Below are 17,814 nucleotides of genomic sequence, written 5' to 3'. Positions count from 1 at the left end.
GAAATACCTGCCTGCCTGCCTGCCTGCCCAGCCCAAGCCTCGCCTCACGTTCTTGGAGAAAGGAGCCAAAGAGGGGCTCCACGCGTCCCGGCGAGATGTGGGCCGCCTCGTCTGGGCTGGCTCCCTATGATACCCCTCGCTGGCCTTGGTGCTTCCTCCCGCTCCACCATCCTCCAACGCCACCCCTTGTCGTCCTGTGCCGCCCTTGGACAGCCTTCTATTATCCCCTCCTTATCTCCCACATAGACGCACGCACAGATCGCCATAGACCGGCGCGTGCACATCACCATTGGACACCATGGCAAACCAGAAATCGATACGGATCAAGGATGACGAGGCCAATGGTAGCCCCGCCAACGGCGACGCTGCCAACGGCGACGATAGCGAAGCACAGGGCAAGGCGACCGCGCAGCCTCGGCGCAGCATGACGGCCAGCCGGCGCGACCGCCGCTCGAAGCGCTCCTCGTCCAAGCATTCCCCCTCCGAGCCAGAAGAGAAGCCTGCCTTTGACGTCCTCATCTCGTGCCGCACCGCCGACCCCATCTCGGACGCCCACAGCCGCGACATCGACCAGCTGCCCTCTCACTGGCAGCCGACGTTCATTTCGAACCTCAGCCGCGCCGCCTCCCAGGGCCTCGGCGCCCTCAACCCGGATCAGCAGCAGGAGGAGCACCGCCGCTTCGAAGAGACCCACAAGCCCAGCGGCTCATGGAAGCGCCGCGTCTTTCGCCCGGCGCAGGAGCAGAGCCACACCGACAGCCTGCTCCCGCGCCTCGCCTTCAAGAACCCATGGGACAGCTTCCGCGCGCCCGGCATCGCAGACATGCTCAACGGCGGCTTGAAGTGGGGCCTGCCTGAGGGGTACCAGGAGGGCGGAAGCCACAACCGGGTGCTTGGCAACAAGCCGTCGGCCGCCAAAAAGGTGCGCAGGCAGCAGGGGCAGGGCATCCAGCATGGTCTCGACGAGGACTGGGACCACGTCGAGGTCAGGGAGCCCGACTGGGGCTGGCCCGGTCGCTTCGATGTCGCCAAAGCGGCGGCGGCGCCGAGCAACGACAAGGCCGGTGCAGGCGACAAGGATGATGCGGCGAACGGCACCGCCGAGCCCAACGGCGACGCTAGCAAAGGCCAGCCGTCCGCTGGCGGGGACTCGCCGACGTCGCCCGTTTCCGCGGAAGCGCCAAACGACGTCCCGGAATGGGTCGACCCGCAGAACGACAACGTGCCGGCGGCGCGCGTGACCTGGCTCGGGCATGCCACCACCCTACTACAGCTGCCGTCGCTAGGCCACGAAGACCCAGACCCGGAGCCAGAGCACGAGCCGGCGCACGCGGTCGAGGCCGACGCGCAGCCTGCAAACGGCGGAGAGGCCGACGAGACGCACAAAGACGAAGCCGATACCGACGCACCAGCGTCTGACAAGCCTGATGGCGAGCCGCCGGCCAAAGCTGGCAATGGCGACGTCGGCGGCGATGGCAACAGCAGGCGCCACAGTCACGGCCACAAACAGCGACCGCGCCGCATCCCCCGCGAGCGGATCGGCGACCGCAGCATCAACATCCTCTTCGACCCCGTCTTTTCGGAGCGCTGCTCGCCATCGCAGAGCGCGGGTCCGCAGCGGTACACGCCGGCGCCGTGCCAGGTCGACGAGCTGCCGCCCATCGACATCGTGTGCATCTCGCACTCGCACTACGACCACCTCGACTATCTCACCATGAAGGCGCTGCGGCAGCGGCGCGGGCGTAAGGTGCACGCCTTCGTCGGCCTCGGGCTCAAGGACAAGATTGTCGAGTTCGGATGGAGCCCGGAGCAGGTGAGCGAGCTCGACTGGTGGGACAGCGCGGTGCTGCAGGTGCACGAGCCGCAGGTGGCCAACGTGTTCAGCAACGCCTCGTCGACGACGGTGGCCACGACGGGCGTCGGCGGCGACGCGGCCGAGGCGGCGGCGGGCGTCGTCGAGAGCAAGCTCGTCTCCAAGATCCGCCAGGACCGCGCCAAACTGCGAATCGTATGCACGCCGGCGCAGCACGGGTCGGGGCGGGGCGGCGACAAGGACCAGACGCTGTGGTGCAGCTGGGTGGTCGAGTGGATGAGCGGCCGCCACGCGGCGCAGCCGTCGACCGAGGAGCGCATCCCTGCCACGTTCCGCGCCTTTTTCGCGGGCGACACGGGCCTCAAGTACCACCGCGACAGCGTCGAAAAGCGCCACAAGTACCCGCCGTGCCCGGCCTTTGAGCAGATTGCCACGCGCATCGGCCGGCCGGACCTGCTGCTGCTGCCCATCTCGGTCGGTTCCAGCCTGTCCTACTTTCGCAGCTGGGACCCCTTTCCGCGCAGCATCAGCCCGTTCCCGCGCGTCTCGGCGGCGCTCACGAGCAGCATTCATATGGACCCCTACGACGCCGTCGAGACGCACGAGATCATGCGGGGTGGCGGTGCTGCGGCTCGCGACGAGGCCAAGCAGCGCGGCCGGCGACTTCCCGTCAGCCTCGCAGTCCATGTGAGTAGGTCCGGCGACCCGCCCCGCGCCTGCAGAAAGCAGCAAGATCCGGACTGACCTCCAGTCTCCCCCGTGCTTCGAACTATGCGTCTCTGTCGCAGTACGGCACGTTCGTTCGCAACGCGCACCAGACTGCGGCCGACGTGCGGCAGCTGCTCAGCGCGTGCCAGCGCTCGCGGCTGGCTTTCCGACGCACGCGCGACGGCCGCTTCGACCTGTCGTCGACCAAGGCGAGCGACGGCGGCGAGGACGGCGAAAAGGGCATGTTTCTCGTGTCGCACCAGGGCGAGACGGTGTGGGTGCCGTTTGTGTGGGAGGAGCCGTGGACGGCCCCCGCCGCCGCTGCACCGCCACAGCAACCGCAACAGCAACAGCGACAGCAAGAGCAACAGCAACAGGAGCAGCAACAGGAGCAGCAGCAGCACAAGGAGTAGCGGTTGCAGACTCTCTTTCGATATACCCGGTTCGCCGACGACGGACGATATAGACAAAAGATGACCAGAGACGAAAAGCATATCGATACCCCCTCGACCTTGCCCCTTCGACCTTCGAACCCCTCGCTCACACCCGCTTGTCCTTGGGCGTGGACCTGCCGATACGCCAGATGCTAAACATCCGTCCGACGAGGAGGTCCTTGATCCAGACGGGGAGGTAGTAGGCGAGGAGGGCGGTAAAGGAGCGCTTGCCGGTGACGAGGTAGGCGCTCGGGTTGGGCCGGGTGACTGCCCTGCGCACGTTGCGGGCAAAGACGGCCGAGGGCGTGGGGCTGCCGAGCTGGGAAAAGTTGGCGCGGTACTCGATGAGGTCCTTTACGTCGCCGTAGAAGGAGTCGGCGGGGAAGTCGAGGTCCTTTGACCCGGCGTCGGCGATCGACGACTTGATGGCGCCCGGAGCGACGACGACGACCTTGACGCCGAAGCCGCGCAGCTCGAGGCGCAGCGCGTCCGAGAGGGCGTGGACGGCCGCCTTGGACGCCGAGTAGGTCGCGCCGAAGGGCAGAGCGGTGAGGCTGCGGTGGCATAGGGGCGGGGAGGAAAGGACAAGAGACAAGAGAGGAGCGGTGTCAGCAGTGGTCGAGTCGCCATCGGTGCTGCGACAAACCAGCGGATCGGTGCGCGGCCACGCACCCTGCCGTTGATCCGATGTTGACAATGACGCCGGAGCGTCGTCTGATCATGTACGGCGAGACGGCCTGGGTGACCATGATGAGGCCAAAGAACTGGGGTGGCCGGGACGGGAGAGCAAGGAGGCGGGGTTGCGAAGGTCAGCCAGATTAGGGACAGGACTGGACAAGGGGCAGCCGCTCCACCGCGGCAGGCGCTCACGTTTGGCTCAAAGGTCTTTCTGACCCGGTCGACATCGACATCGATGAGGGGCCCGACGGCGGTGTTTGTGCCGGCGTTGTTGATGAGGATGTCGATGCGTCCCCGTGTCTCGTTTGTGATGTTGGCGATGGCGCGGTCGATGCTGTCGCGGTCGGTGACGTCGAGCTGTACCCGCTCGATGCCCGAGGGGAGGTCGCGGATCGAGTCGAGGTTGCGCGCCGTGGCAAAGACGCGGTAGCCGGGCAGCGAGTCAAACTCGACGGCCATGGCCCGTCCCAGGCCCGACGAGCAGCCCGTGATGAGCACCACCTGCCGCGTATCGTTGAACGTCGAAATTGAGGTCATTTCGAGGTTGGATGGATGTTGCTGCCTGGACGGTTGAACGAGGGGGAGAGAAAGGATGGCGGCGAAGATGGTGGCGGCGGCTACGGCCAAGGCGAGGATGAGCGGGACCACATCTGAGGCTGCCCTCGCCCGCCTTGGCCTGTGCGGAGGGGCGGGTGCGGGTGCGGGTGCGGCTGCCAGGCCAGGCAGGCATATCGAATGCAGGCAGGCCAGGCGCGGCAGACGCGAAGAAGAAATTAAAGCGAGAGAGCCGAGCCACCCGGCCGCCCGGCGGGACCGCCTGCATCGGCCTCTTGTCGGAACCCGAGTGGCCGGTCAGGGAAAAGGGCGCCTTTGTCGTCTCGGGCGAGAAAATCCAAAACCCCAAATCTCGTCTGGCTCGGAAGTCGGACAGCGGGGTTCTGATTTTCGAGGCGGCCACGCCAAACTGGACAGGTTGGCTGGCTGGCTGGCTGGCTGGCTGCCTGCCCGCCTGTCTGCCTGCCTGCCCGGCCCGGCCAGGGAAAGCCTCGCTTCAGGGCCCTCTGATGTTGGAATCGACGTGGCGCGAATCTCGACGTAGATCCACCACTCAACAACGCCGACCCCTCCGCTCGCCGTCGTCGCTCTTGCCCTGTCGATCAATGCATCCACCCCCCTTCTCTCTCTTACTCTTCTTCTCCCTCCGTCGACGCTCCGCCCGTCCATTCGGCCACCCGCTCACCGCTTACGTCGATGCCCGTCGTCTATCGCCGCTTCAACCTTGCTGCGCGCGCTTAGCGGCCCTCGAACCATACACCGCCTGCTGCCCTCCCCTCCCCCACCTGCCCTACTCGAATTTTAAGCTCATCGCCACCGTAGATCTTCGTCCAATTCGCGCCCATCGCCCGTCGTCGTTGCTGTCTCTTTCTCGCCTGCCCCTCTGCCCCTCTGCCCCTCTGCCCCTCTGCCGCTCTGCCCCTCTGCCCGCCCCGGTGGCTCAGACATTCTGCAGCCCACCAAGGCGCCACGCCACGGCCAGAGACATCATCATCGGCCTCGGGCCCTCCGTATCGCTCGCTTACGGCGCAACCATCGTGGCCCGGCCATCGACAGCATGAGGCGCTCCACTTGCAGCCAGGCTTGCAGCAGGGCCTCGACTCATCGCCCACGCTTGCGACGCCAGTCGGAGCGCCATGCCGTCGTCCGTCGGATGCTAGACGATGCTTCGGCCCGCCGGACGCCCCCAGGCTGCGCTGCGCTGACGATCTCGCTCACACGGCCTGGTGCCCTCTGCTTTCCTCTCCTCAGCCCGACCGAACAGCCGTCCTGCTGCGCCGAGTTCCCTGCCTGTTTCTCCTCTTGCTGACCCTCCCCTCACCACCTCCTCGCTATCCTCTCCACCACCATCACTGCTTGCCAGTCTGATCGTCTTGACCATCCCTTTTCTTCCCCATCCCTTCCTTCCCAACGCCCCCTACACTCTTTCCATCCCTCCCTGCCCATACGTTCCCTTCGACCCGCTTCCTCTTGCACATACGCAGCCTCTCGCTCGCCCTGCTCACAGGCAGGCCACACGCTCTCTTCTCTCGGCACTGGACTCTTCGACCCGCGCATCACACGCTCCCTTCTCTCGATCGACACCGGCAACTCGACAACCATCAGCAGCAGCAGCAGCAGCAGCAGGTGCTGGGCCCCTCTGCGCTCTCTCGACCTCGACGGACCATCCACTACTACTCTCGTTTCCCTTCACCGACAAGCTTCTCGGTATCTTCGACCTTCGACCGGACACTTCATCGACTCGGCGCTCTCTCCTTCGGCATCCTTGTACATCTCAGCATCGGCAGCAGCCTTGCTTGGACTTGTCCTCGCCTCGAATCGATAGGTCCACGACCCGCCCAGATCGCTCAACAACAGCCGAGCTTCGATCCTGGCCGGCACTCCGCCTCGATTCGACGGTTGCGTTAGTGACCTCAGGCCCCCTTCTCCGCGAGCATCCGCAGACCGGCAGGACTCCTGCCAAGGATCGGGAGTAAGGGGATCTGTGCCATCGACCAACGACGGCGTCTTTGACCTCGACGGTCATCGCATATCTGTATCTCTCGACTCGATCTTTCTCGACTCCGATTCGGCTTCTTCGTCTCGTTTCCCATTACCCCATTTACCCCTTGCGAGGCGATGGCATCAAGCATACCATCCCACCTCGTCCACTCCGGCGGTGGCGGCGGCAGGCAACGCAGCAGCAACAGCTTCGGGTCTCTCAGCGGCAGCGGGAGCCGGAACGGCGGCCTGGGCAGCCGGCACGCTTCCCACGCCACGCTCAAGGAGGATGCCATCAACGATTGGCTCTCGACGAGCGACGCAGCGGCCATGCCCGATCGCATGCCGGCCACCCCGACGGGGCCCTGTGACATCGACACATTCATCGTCCACGACGAGCTCGGCGGAGGCGACTCTATCGGTCTCATGGACGACGTTGTCTCGCCCGCTGTGCGATGGAACGCCATCCTAGAAAGTGCTGGTGGTGGTGGCGGCGCGGATGATGGCTTCGCAAAGGGCTGGGGCGACGCCGATCTCGGTGAGTGCGACCGCTTTGTGGCTTAATCCTGACGTGGCGAAGGACCGAGAGGCTGACCAAAGATGACCCTTCCACCTCTTTGCGTTCCATTTTTTCCGCGCCCGACCAGAGTTCAAGGCCAGCACACTCATCGCCAACCTGCACGTCGACGACTTCTTCCACGACAACGCCTCGAGCGCGGGAAGCAGCTACGGTGGTGGCGTTGGCGTCGGCGCTGGCTGCCACGGCACGCTCAACCTGCCTGGCTGGAACAACGGCCCGAGCGACTTCCACCATGGCGCGCTGGACTCGGACGCCGACTCGCCCGACGGCGTGTGGTGTGCGCAGGGTCGGCTGCCGTCCCGCTCGCTGCGGCGTTCGGCCAAGCTCAACAGCATGATCAGCGTCGATGCGCTGCAGGAGAGCTATGGCTCGCCGGGCGCGGGCCTCGGACTGGTCGCGGTAAACAGCCCGTCGCCGCCGGCGAGCACGATGCAGCCCATGGCCGCGGTCCACGCCGTCTCGGCCTCGTCGCCGCTGCTGGCGCCGCCCCGCATGCTTCGGCAGTGCAGCTCGGCACCGCAGCTTCAGCGCGACGACGACGAGATGCTAGAGCCCGCGTCGTTCCTGGCCGGCCCACGCTTCTCGAACGAGAGCGGAACAGCGGCCGCCAGACCGGCGTCCCGCTTTACCACCGCGGCCGACCTGCTCGGCACCTCTGGCTCGATGTGCGCCGGCACCCAGAACCCAACCATCAGCATCAGCCTTGCCACGGCGTCCGGAGGCGGCGCTCAGCCGGGAAGCGGCAGCCAGCCCTCGGCCCTCTTCCAGCGTCGGGCTGTGCAGCGCGAGGGCCACATGCCTGCCCCTTCGCCCGTCAACGTCGACACGGCCCAGGCCCAATCCCAGAGTCAGACATCGTCGCTGGCCGCCGCCCAGGGCCAGGAGAACCAGGCCCAGTCGCAGGGCGAAGCTCAGACGCCCGCGTTCGACATCCCGTTGAGCGAGCTGACGGCGGCTGACCTGGAAAAGATGACCGAGGAGCAGCGGCTGAAGCTGGCGCAGCTCCACCAGCTCCACGTCGCCCAGCAGGCGGCGCGGCTGGGCGTCTACTCGGACTTTGTGGCGCCCAGCCAGCAGTTTGCGGGACAGGAGGCGAGCGAACGCGCCGCCAAGGCCGTCCAGGCGGCGCTCCTGTACGGCATGGAGGGCAACGGTCCGCGCCGTCTCAGCGTGGGTAGCACCGGACTCCCCACGCCCATCACGCCGCAGCACCCGCTCAACCCCGGCCCCGGCCAGCCTGGCTACGGGTTGGTCGGCCACCCTTACCTCTCCCAGTACGCCATGCCACAGCAGCACTATCGGATGGGCGGCAGCGCCGTCGGTGGACGCATGCCCGGCATGCCCATGTCGGCCATCGAGACCAGCTTCCCGCCGTCCATCTACTACCCGCAGCACTCGTATCACCACCACCAGCAGCAGCAGCAGCATCAGTCCATGTTTACGCCGCAGTACCTCCAGCAGCAGCAGCAACACCACCACCAGCAGCACGGCGGTGGTGTGTTCATGACGCAGCAGGTCTCGCAGGACATGGCCGGGTACACGTCGACCTACCCGCCTCCCCGCGAAGACGCGAGCATGCCGGCTGAGACCAGCACCGGAGCAACGACGGGCTCTGGCGGAAGAGCAGTCGGCAGCGACGTCTTCGAGCGGACCATGCCTCATTCGGCTCCCGGCGACCTTGCCTCGGAGATCGCGGCTAACCCGATGCAGCTGCAGATGCCATACACGATGCAGACGCAGCCGCATCAGCAGCAGTCACAGCCACAACAGCAGCAGCAGCAAGCGGCGGTCGAGGTCGGCGTGACACCCGTCGAGCTGCACCAGCCGGTGCCGCAACGGCCGCTGCTGACCCAGTACCACCACCAAGGCTCGATGTCCTTCCCTTCGTCGGACGCGCAGCCCCACCACTATCACCACCATCACCAACAACAATCGCAAGGACAGCAGCAGCAACAGCAGCCAAGCTTCCAGCAGATGTCGCAGATCGAACCTCGGTCCGCGCCTGCCGGAATCGAGTCAAGCCAGCTGTCAATGCAGCAGCAGCAGCAGCAACAGCACACCCTGCTGCTGCTCCAGCAGCAACAGAGGCAGCAGTCCGAGGAGCGAAGGCGGCAGCTGCAGAGCAAGGCGTCGATGCCGGCCATCACGAGCCGCAAGCACCAGCCCGCGCAGCTCTCGGCCCCGCTCAGTCCGCCGCGCTCGCCTACCAAGATGAAGAGCAGCCCCCAGCTGCGCGGATCAACCACCCCTCCCGCTGGCGGCGGCGGCGGCGGCGGTAGCAATGCTTCGTCGACGTCGAGCAAGTCGCCTTCGATCCGCAAGATTGCGTCCAACAAGCGCATCAACGCCGGCATCGGCGGTGGCGCGGGATCGTCGTCGTCGTCGTCGTCGGTGCCCGTAGCATCGGCGGGGGCGACGTCGACCAAGTCGCTGGGCAAGGCAAGGAGCATGATGCTCGACTCTTCGAGCGGCATCACAGCGGCCTCGCCCAGCCCTTCAGCCGCCTCGTCCTCGCGCCGCCTCCGCACCATGAGCCACGCCAGCCTCGCCTCGTCCTCGTCGAAAGGTGGCGGCGGCGGCGGCGGCAGCAGCTGGAAGTCCAAGAGCCCGACGCCGACGCCGGGAGGAGGCGGTAGCTTCAACTTTTCCTCGCTGAGCTTCGTCAACTACGGCATGGACGATGCCGACGAGCTGTGCTCGGCCGTGGCGCCTTCGGGATCGTACAAGGTGCCGCTCAAGGGGTACGGTAGCAGTGGAAGCGAGAGCCGGAGCGACGACGAAGACGACGACGAGACGGTGGCGGGCGGTGGCGATCGCGACGAGGTCGGCGGCGGCGGCGGTGACAGCCCCGTCAAGAAGGCCAGGACGGCCTCGAGCCGTTCGCGATCTAGGACGGTCTCGAGGGCGGAAAGCCTGGGCAACCTCCGGACCAAGAGGAGCCAGGCTGCCTTCCCCGCCGAGTTGAGGAATGATCCGAGGGTCAGGGAGAGGAGTGAGAGCGTCGCCAGTCGCAGGTGATGGAATGCGTCGAGATCGGACGAGGGCGACGAACACGCCGCACGAGGAGACAGGGAGAGCGAGGAGAGCACAGGTCGAGTCGAGTCTGCGAGTCGAGCAGTCCACCACCAGCACCCCTCCGGATCAGCAGCGACCTTCTTTCGACCCCGACACCCGCCCGACAACACAGCGACCAACCCGACAAGATCCGACCCACCCGATCGCCTTCAGCCCGGCCTCGTCTCCCCTCTCTTGCCGCGCGCTCGGGCCCGTGCGTCGCCCTCACTCGTCTGTCTGCCGCCGTCCCACGCTTCGCCTGTACCGTAGACGGATCTTTTTCCGTGTCGCTTCTCGCCTCTCTTCCCTCCATCCATCCTCATCCACCCACATGCGCGCGCTTCCACACACAATTCCACACCTTCGGCAGCAGTTGGATCTCCATCTTCCATTCGAGGAACCAGGGGGCTAGGCTAGGGGTGTCTACGGCTCAACGCAGGGGCTCGGCGACCTTGACGACCATCTTGCCCACATTCTTGCCGTCAAAGAGGTCGTTGAGCGCCTGCGGGCACAGCTGGAGCGCCTCCTTTGCCGACTTGGCGCCGTCGCCGATGACGTGGAACTTGCGCGCCAGCGAGCCGTCGGCGAGCCACTTGGAAATGTCGCGCTCGGCCTCGTGGTACCGCTTTGCGTAGTCGAACACGACTGATTAGAGGGAGATGGGGCGACGAGAGCAGGGGGGCAAAAGCAGGTGAGTAGAGGCGCGAAAGGGCAGCGTGATCCGGACATCCGTGGCGCGACCAAGGCGGGCTGGCACTCACTGAAGCCCTGCAGCTTGGCGCGCATCGCGATGAGCGTCTGGTAGTTCTTGAGACCCGTCGGCTTCGGGTTGTTGTAGTCTGCGGGCAGGCAAGTAGGACGAGTCGAGAGGCAGGATGAGAGCCTAGGTGAGTACCCAGTGCATCCATGACAGTTCGCCGCATCGTCGGGCCGCGCGGCCGGCCGGCCTGCTCACCGGCAATGGCGCCGCACAGGGCGATCCTGGCGCCCGGCTTGAGGCAGAGGAGCGTGAGGTCGAGCACCTCTCCGCCGACATTCTCAAAGACGACGTCGATGTAGCCGTACTTCTTCTGCGTCACCTCGCGGTACGTCTTCTTGAAGTCGGCGTGCTTGTAGTTGAGGGCTTCGTCGGCCTTGAGGCTCTCCTTGAGCCACTTGCACTTGTCGTCGGAGCCGGCGACGGCGATGACCTTGCAGCCCTTGAGCTTGGCCATCTGGACGACGAGCGAGCCGACGCTGCCGGCGGCGCCCGTGACGACGACGACGTCGTTGGCCTTGATGGCGCCGACGTCAAAGATGCCCCAGTAGGCCGTCTGGCCGCTGCTTCCCAGCGGGCCCAGGTAGTCGAGCAGCGTCGATCCGCCCGCCACCTGGCGCTTCTCGCACGCCTTGCCCGGAATGTGGGCGTACTCCTGCCATCCGAGCGTGCCGCTCACTTGGTCGCCCGGCTGCAGGCCGGGGAACTTGGACGCCACGACGGTGCCGACACCGCCGGCGCGCATCACCTCGCCGATCTGGACGGGGGGGATGTAGGAGCGGGCGTCGCGCAGCCAGCCACGCATGGCCGGGTCCAGCGCTGGCGGTCGGCGGCGAGAGAGAAGGAGACGAGTAGAAGCGCAAGATGACGACGGATCAGGTCAGGGATGCTATCGAGGATGCTGCTTCCAGTGCCAACGCCGCCTTGACCACTCACAGACATGCTCGACGCGGATGAGGACATGGCCGTCCTTGACCTCTGCGACCGAGGGGAGCTTCTCGGTGACGTACTCGAACGTCGAGTCGCCTTGGCCAAGGGTCGAGATGACGCGGGCCTCTGGGCGCTGGCGGAGGACGATCTTGCTCTGCGATGCGGGGATGGAGAACGACATTTTGGCGAAGCGGTGAGGGACAGTGGGGTGTATATGCCTGGTTGTGATGGTGTTGGTGGTGGTGGTCGGGGAGAGGGATCGCAAGAGGTAAGGCTCTTCTTGTAGGGCATCTGTGGGCCGGCGACACGGGACGGTCGGAGGGGCAGAAGATTGCTGCAGTCCGGGTACCGATGGGCGCCGCTACCGGCCCGGCTTCGAACAAAGCTGCCGGGCCCTCGCCAAGAGCTCGGGAGACGGGGTTAGGGCAACCAGACTCCGGCGGAGCAGCCCCCAAGAGCCAGTTGTTGGTCGGGCTGGTTTGGTTGGCCCGCCCGCGTGCCTGTGGGTCTGCCAAAGCTGCAGCCAGCCAGCCAGCCAGCCAGCCAGAGGCAGAGGCAGGGTGTTGGTCTGGGACGCTCCACCATCATCCTTCGCTTTCCTTCCGCGCCGCGCCTCCTCCCCCTCCTCACCTTTGCTCGGCACCTCGACGATGGCATCGACAGCGGCGGCTTCGTCTTCGGATCTACCGACGCTCCTGTCGGGCGGATCGCACCAGCGCGGCACCCATCCGAACCACGATCGGTCCCTCCGGAAGGCGTCTTCGGGCAGCAGCCGACCGCCGCTCCATCCGGCCAGCGGCAGCGGTGCGGGCGCATCCGGGTCATCGTCGGCCGCCGTCAAGCGTCACTCGCTGTTTGGCACAGAGGACCGCATCGTGCTCGACATTGGCTCGCGCGTCTCCAAGTTTGGCTTCAGCGGCGAGGAAAAGCCGCGCGCCATCGTCGACTCGGTGCCCCTCTCGCTGCCCTCGACGTCGCGCACCGCACTCGCCGAAACCGACGCCCTGTGGGACCAGGACGTGGAAATGGCCCAGAGCGAGCAGCTGCGCAAGCACGCACACGCCCTCCTCGTCGCCCGCCTCACCCACCTCGTCCGCACCGCCTTCTTCCACCACCTCATGGTCGAGCCAAAGCAGCGCAACGTCCTCGTCATCGAAAACGCCTCCATGCCCGCCATCGTCAAGCAGCTCCTCTGCAAGGTGCTCCTCTCCAACCTCCAGGTACCCTCGGTCTCCTTCGTCCCTTCGCACCTCATGGCTCTCGTCGCTGCCGGCAGCACCACCGGCCTCGTCATCGAGTGCGGATACCTCGAGACGTCCGTCATGCCCATCTACTACGGCAGGCCGATGTCGTCCTCCCTCCGCTCCACGACCAGGGCTGGACGCGCGCTCAATCGCCGCCTGCGTGGTCTCCTGCTCCACCACGCCAAGTTTCTGCCCGCACACACTGCCGCCCCGACAGCGGCATCGCGGCAAAAGGCCGCAGACGTCCCACGTGCACTCCTTACCGACGACCTGCTCGAACACATCAAGGCAAAGGCGCTCATTGTCGGGCCATACGACGCGGATCTGGACCGCATCAGTCAGACACAGAAGGGAACTGCGGCAGGGGATTCTGAAGCGTCAATGGCGGCTCCTTCGTCGGCGCAATCCGCTGCAGACGCTGCTATCGGAGGACTTCCGGCTTCCAGCTCCGCCACGCAGTCTTCAACCAACCCCTTTGCAGATGTGGATGGGTCTGCGGAAGGAGCAGCGTCGGCGGCAGCGGCAGCGGCAGCGGCAGCGGCGGCGACAGCGACCACGGCCTCGACCACACCCTCGCTCAACCGTCTCTACCGTGATTTGAAGCTGTACGACGAGTCCGACGACGAGCCCAAGATGCGGGCACTCAAGGCTGCCTACCGGCGATCTACCAAGGCCACGCCGATCGCCGTGGCTCTGCCACCGCGCCCTGCCTCAGGCCCATCCGCATCGCCGGCGTCGTCCTCAAGCTTCCACACAGCTGACCCCTCGCTTGCTCCCGGCGGCAGCCTCATCATCCCGGGCTGGATCCGCGATCGTGCCGCCGAGGTGCTTTTCGAGTCGGCCGACGACGAGGACGAGGAGGCGGGCCCGAGCATCGTCGAGCTGACCGTCGACGTCATTCGCCGCCTGCCCATCGACCTGCGCAAGACAATGTGCGAGTCGATCCTCGTCATTGGCGGCACCGCCATGATGCCCGGCATGGTCAACCGCTTCCGCGTCCAGCTGGAAGCCGCCCTCAAGCAGCACGAGACGAGCAGGACGTACGAGAGGCTCCACCGCCATCGTCGTGGCGCCGGCGCTGGGGTCGTACCATCGCCGCGGAGCAACAGCGGCGTCGAGGCTGCCGCAGAACAGCAGGAAACCGCCACGGCAGCCCACAACGACGCGGGACTGCTATACCAACGCATCGCCGTCCTCAACGATCCTTGGCCTCGGATATCGCCAGATACCGGCAGGCCGCAGGGCGGCACGGCACCTGCCTTCGCGGCCAATCTGCTTCCGTTTGTCGGCACCTCGCTGCTGGGCGAGCTCAAGACGGCGCCGCTCTCGGAGATTACGCGCGAGGCGTACGAAGAGGCGCTGGCGGTGGCAGAGAAGCTGCGAAAGGCGACAACGGGCGAGAGCAGCGGTGTACCGCCCCAGCAGGCCGGCGGTGGTGGCAGCAGCGTGACGAGGCCGATGCTGGGACCGGGCAATCGCGGCTCGTTTGTCGGCGTCGTGGGTGGTCTCGAGACGGGGGCGTTTGGCGCCCTCGCTGCGGTGAGCAGGCATCTCCTCATCGGCGGTCATCAGGCCAGGTTGACCCAGGCGGACGGTACCGCCGCCGGTGGTGGTGGTGGTGGCGCTGGTGGTGGCCACGAGAGGGGCGCGGCTCCACAGCCACAGCAGCTTCGCTCGCCGACGGGTCTGGCGCCGCTGCGCTCGCCGCCTCTGCCGTAAGGCACCAACCAGGACTGTGACACTATACTCCGCCCGCACCGCTCGCACGCACGCACGCACATCGAAGAGACGCGAAGAAGATCAGAGGATTCCAAGCCGGAGACATGCTCGTCAAGAAGAACGGCGAAGACGAGGAGCTCGAGGAGCACCACGTCGAGTTTGACCAACGCCGAGCCGGAGGGTCCGCTTTCGTTGTCACGGTCGACCTAACGAGCCAAGTTCGACGTCTGGATCGAACCACTCGCTCGAGGGTGGCAGTTTGTGGACGTATCGGTTCCAGGGCTGTCAGGCCTACGTCGAGCGTCTGTCGAAGGCGGGAAGACGCCCCCGACGATGGCGGTGCTCTCGAAGCCTGTCCGAAGTCGGCTGGCGTCGCTGCCGCTGATGGTGAATGACCGACGTCGCTTGAGACAGCAGAAGACGGTGCTTCGAGGGGAGCCCTTCTCTCCATCTCATAGGCGCCCCAACGACTTTGTCTGCCCCATCAATCCAGCCCATCTCTCCGCCCGATCGAAGGGCACTCGCCGTCTACTCAGCCCGGCTAGCCGTCGACGTCCATGTCCTCACCAACGCCCTCTTCAGCCCGCCTTGCTCCATCTTCCTTCTTCTCTCCGCCCTCGGGACTCGCCTCGTCGAAAATCTCTTTCCTTTTGCGCGCCATCTTGTCTTTGACGGCGCGGAGCCTGTCTTCGAGCCGGTCGCGCTCGCGATCCCACGCATCGTCGGCCTTGTCGATCTCGTCGTCGACCTTTTCCTCCTGCTCGTCGAGCACGTCGTCCTGCGACGGCAGCAGCTTGTAGGGGAGAAAGTAGAGCGGGTAGTCGCCCCCCTGGTTCGCCGAACGCGAGATCGGAGGCAGCGTCGACGGAATGTGCGGGGCGATGCGATCCGGCGCACCCTCGTCTTGCTGCTTGGCCCCGCGATCCCTCCTGGCTGGCCCGACAGAAGCAACGGCGGCGGCTGCGGCGGCCGAGGAGGAGGAGACGGATCCGCGCCGGCGGTAGCGTGGCACGTCGGACTCGACGAGACCGGGCGTCCAGAGGAACGAGGCCATCCTCCTCTTTTGCGCGCGCCGCGTCCGGTGCTCGGCTTCGCGCAGCGCAATCGTCTCGGCCAGCCTCTTGGCCTCGCCCACGTACGCCCGCAGCTCCGTCTCGAGCCGTTGCTTGACCGTGATCTCGTGCGACTCGCGCCGCAGCTTCTCCTGCAGCCGTGCTTCCAGCGACGCTCGACGTTGCGCCTGTCGCAGCAGAGAAGCGGAGGGGCAGCAAGGTGGCAGGGCAAAGCGGGGAAAGGTGTACAAGTCGATGAAGATGATCAGCGGCCCGAACACGGCGGCCCGAGCGAGCCCGGTGTCACTAAGCGACAACACGGGCGACAACACAGCGATCGACTCACAGCAGTTCCCGTCTTTTGCCTCTCGGCATCTGTCTTGAACTTGGTCAGCGTCGAGTTGAGCAGTCCAAACATCCTCGCCCCCCTCGTCTTCGCATCGGGGTCCTCCCTCCTCGCCCTCTTGCGAGCCGGATCAGCCGCCTCGCTCGGCTGCGATGACGACAATTCCGCCGTCGTAGCGGCAGCGGCCGATTTCGGCTCGGTATGATGCTGCTGCGAGTCGACGGTGCCGCGGGAAGCCGAAGCGGCGGATCGACCTGGACGCTCGTCGCGCCGCCGCTGGGCGTCTTGCACCTCTTCCGCTTCCGGCTCCTCGAGGATGGGCGACGATGGTCGCGCTCTTCGACGGCGGTTCGGAGAAGGCGCATCTTTCGGGCCACTGGCGTCGAGCCTGAGCGAAGACGAAGAAGCCTGCGTGCTCATCTCCTTGATGCTGCTGGGATGGCTCGGCAGTGTCCGTGCTGGCGTTGTCGCCGGTAGATTTGGAGGGGTGTCGTAGGGATGAGCAGGCGCGGAGTCGGCGATCGACGAGAGGATGAGCTTCGAGAGCGTGAGTGCGGGCGAAGAGCGATCAGAGCACGGCCGCCGTCGTGGTGGGTGGATGGTGATGGGCGAGAAGAAAGGCGCGACGACGGAAGCTCGGACACGGCGGGCGCCCCGAAAAAGCTGGCAGGCCATGTGGAGTCGGTCCGGGAATCGCGTGGCAGACGTCCGCCAACACGTCGCTCGCCCAGCAGCAACCACTCGACGGCCCACTTTTGCCCACATGGGCAAGCAGGCACCCCCTGAGCCTTGCATCGAGGCTCTCCAAGCATCAACCTGGCCTAGCATCCTCCTGAACAAGACGGCGGCTCAGTCCTTGGCTTCGGCTGGGGTGTTGACGAGAGCTGCCCCAACATCCCAAAGGTTTGGGTGAGGAGCACGCACAAGGCGCCGCTCCGGAGAGTTGCCGATCCCAGGATTCAAGAGCTCTGTCTGCTGCCGCGGATGCGTTCCGACTGGCTCATCTCGTCGTCGTCTGCGGATTCAACCCGGCTGGCAACACTCAGCCGTCCAGCAGCGGCTATGCCGACCTTTCGGGGGTCCGCAAAGGTCGACGCAGAGGGTCTAGCCGGCCAAGAGGGCTAGGGCGGTAGAGCCGATTGAGGACGACGTCCTCAAGCAGGTTCAGCTCGACTACGACCAGCTCCAGAGCAGCTCAAAGACGACGGCAACCCGCTGTGCAGCCGCATCGGATGAGCAGCTCCATCCCCTTTCTACGCGCGTCTGCGATCCCAGCCCAAGCCTGGCTTCCATTCGGACAGTCCCGCCACCACAGTCTCAGCACACAAGAGGCCGCCGATCGAAGAGGCTCGCGACTCGCGCGCAGCCATCTCCAGGCCCATCGCAGTTTGCGCCCTTGCCTTCGCCTCAAGAACGGGCCTCGACGCCGGCGGTGGCCTGCCTCGTCCCCAAGAAATCGACCAAAGTGAGCTGGCTGCACCGCCCGAGCCGGCCGAACAGCAGGGTCTCCATGACGACGGCGAAGAAGGCATCAAGGTGAGGCGGGCACGCAACGAATATGAAGCTTGCGGCGGGACCGCTGTGAGACCGCATGCTCATCCTCTGCTCCCTCCCGCCTCGCTCCGCCTCCTCGCAACAAACAGAGTGTAGTGACATCGTCGCGGCCGAGGGGAGGCTCGGCCGTATCAAGCGCGGGTGTGGCGACGAGGGGTACGACCCGAGCAACCTGGTTGACCTCACCGGCGACGACTCCTGACCGACTAGGCTGAAATCAAGGAGCACTCGCAAAGACATCCACAGGGATGGCATCGACAAACTTGTAGCAGCATACAGGTCGAGATTGGCCCAGAGAGAAGGGCGACGAGCCCGCATCGATCGAGACACATGCGTGGGCGGCCGCGGCGAGGGCGAGCACAGACTGGGCCTGGACGCCCGCTTTCCCTGTCTTGCGGCGGGCGCACATG

The 17,814-nt window shown here is 65.9% G+C and overlaps 6 protein-coding genes across 6 annotated transcripts; 3 read left to right on the top strand and 3 right to left on the bottom strand.

The window, feature by feature from the left end:
• Positions 1 to 298: 298 nt before the first annotated feature.
• Positions 299 to 2,934, top strand: PFL1_02654 (uncharacterized protein; the record flags this gene model as incomplete). The annotated part of the gene is made up of 2 exons (XM_007880168.1): positions 299 to 2,500; positions 2,602 to 2,934. The coding sequence occupies 2 exons, from the start codon at positions 299 to 301 to the stop codon at positions 2,932 to 2,934; spliced, it is 2,535 nt and encodes an 844-aa protein (XP_007878359.1).
• A 127-nt stretch (positions 2,935 to 3,061) lies between these two features.
• On the bottom strand, positions 3,062 to 4,170 carry PFL1_02653 (uncharacterized protein; the record flags this gene model as incomplete). The annotated part of the gene is made up of 3 exons (XM_007880167.1): positions 3,062 to 3,509; positions 3,628 to 3,719; positions 3,826 to 4,170. 3 exons carry the CDS (start codon positions 4,168 to 4,170, stop codon positions 3,062 to 3,064), a joined length of 885 nt encoding a protein of 294 aa, XP_007878358.1.
• Positions 4,171 to 6,306: 2,136 nt separating this feature from the next.
• Positions 6,307 to 9,766, top strand: PFL1_02652 (uncharacterized protein; the record flags this gene model as incomplete). The annotated part of the gene is made up of 2 exons (XM_007880166.1): positions 6,307 to 6,706; positions 6,816 to 9,766. The coding sequence occupies 2 exons, from the start codon at positions 6,307 to 6,309 to the stop codon at positions 9,764 to 9,766; spliced, it is 3,351 nt and encodes a 1,116-aa protein (XP_007878357.1).
• A 466-nt stretch (positions 9,767 to 10,232) lies between these two features.
• Positions 10,233 to 11,670, bottom strand: PFL1_02651 (uncharacterized protein; the record flags this gene model as incomplete). The annotated part of the gene is made up of 4 exons (XM_007880165.1): positions 10,233 to 10,447; positions 10,564 to 10,641; positions 10,758 to 11,378; positions 11,496 to 11,670. The coding sequence occupies 4 exons, from the start codon at positions 11,668 to 11,670 to the stop codon at positions 10,233 to 10,235; spliced, it is 1,089 nt and encodes a 362-aa protein (XP_007878356.1).
• A 469-nt stretch (positions 11,671 to 12,139) lies between these two features.
• Positions 12,140 to 14,452, top strand: PFL1_02650 (uncharacterized protein; the record flags this gene model as incomplete). Its single annotated transcript, XM_007880164.1, has 1 exon — positions 12,140 to 14,452. One exon carries the CDS (start codon positions 12,140 to 12,142, stop codon positions 14,450 to 14,452), a length of 2,313 nt encoding a protein of 770 aa, XP_007878355.1.
• Positions 14,453 to 14,993: 541 nt separating this feature from the next.
• On the bottom strand, positions 14,994 to 16,525 carry PFL1_02649 (uncharacterized protein; the record flags this gene model as incomplete). The annotated part of the gene is made up of 2 exons (XM_007880163.1): positions 14,994 to 15,692; positions 15,851 to 16,525. 2 exons carry the CDS (start codon positions 16,523 to 16,525, stop codon positions 14,994 to 14,996), a joined length of 1,374 nt encoding a protein of 457 aa, XP_007878354.1.
• Positions 16,526 to 17,814: the final 1,289 nt, after the last annotated feature.

The sequence above is a fragment of the Pseudozyma flocculosa genome, assembly GCF_000417875.1.
Source record: "Pseudozyma flocculosa PF-1 unplaced genomic scaffold scaffold00007, whole genome shotgun sequence".
Classification (NCBI taxonomy): domain Eukaryota; kingdom Fungi; phylum Basidiomycota; class Ustilaginomycetes; order Ustilaginales; family Ustilaginaceae; genus Pseudozyma; species Pseudozyma flocculosa.
Note: the sequence above shows the minus strand (reverse complement) of the source record. Positions and strands in the feature narration are given on the sequence as shown.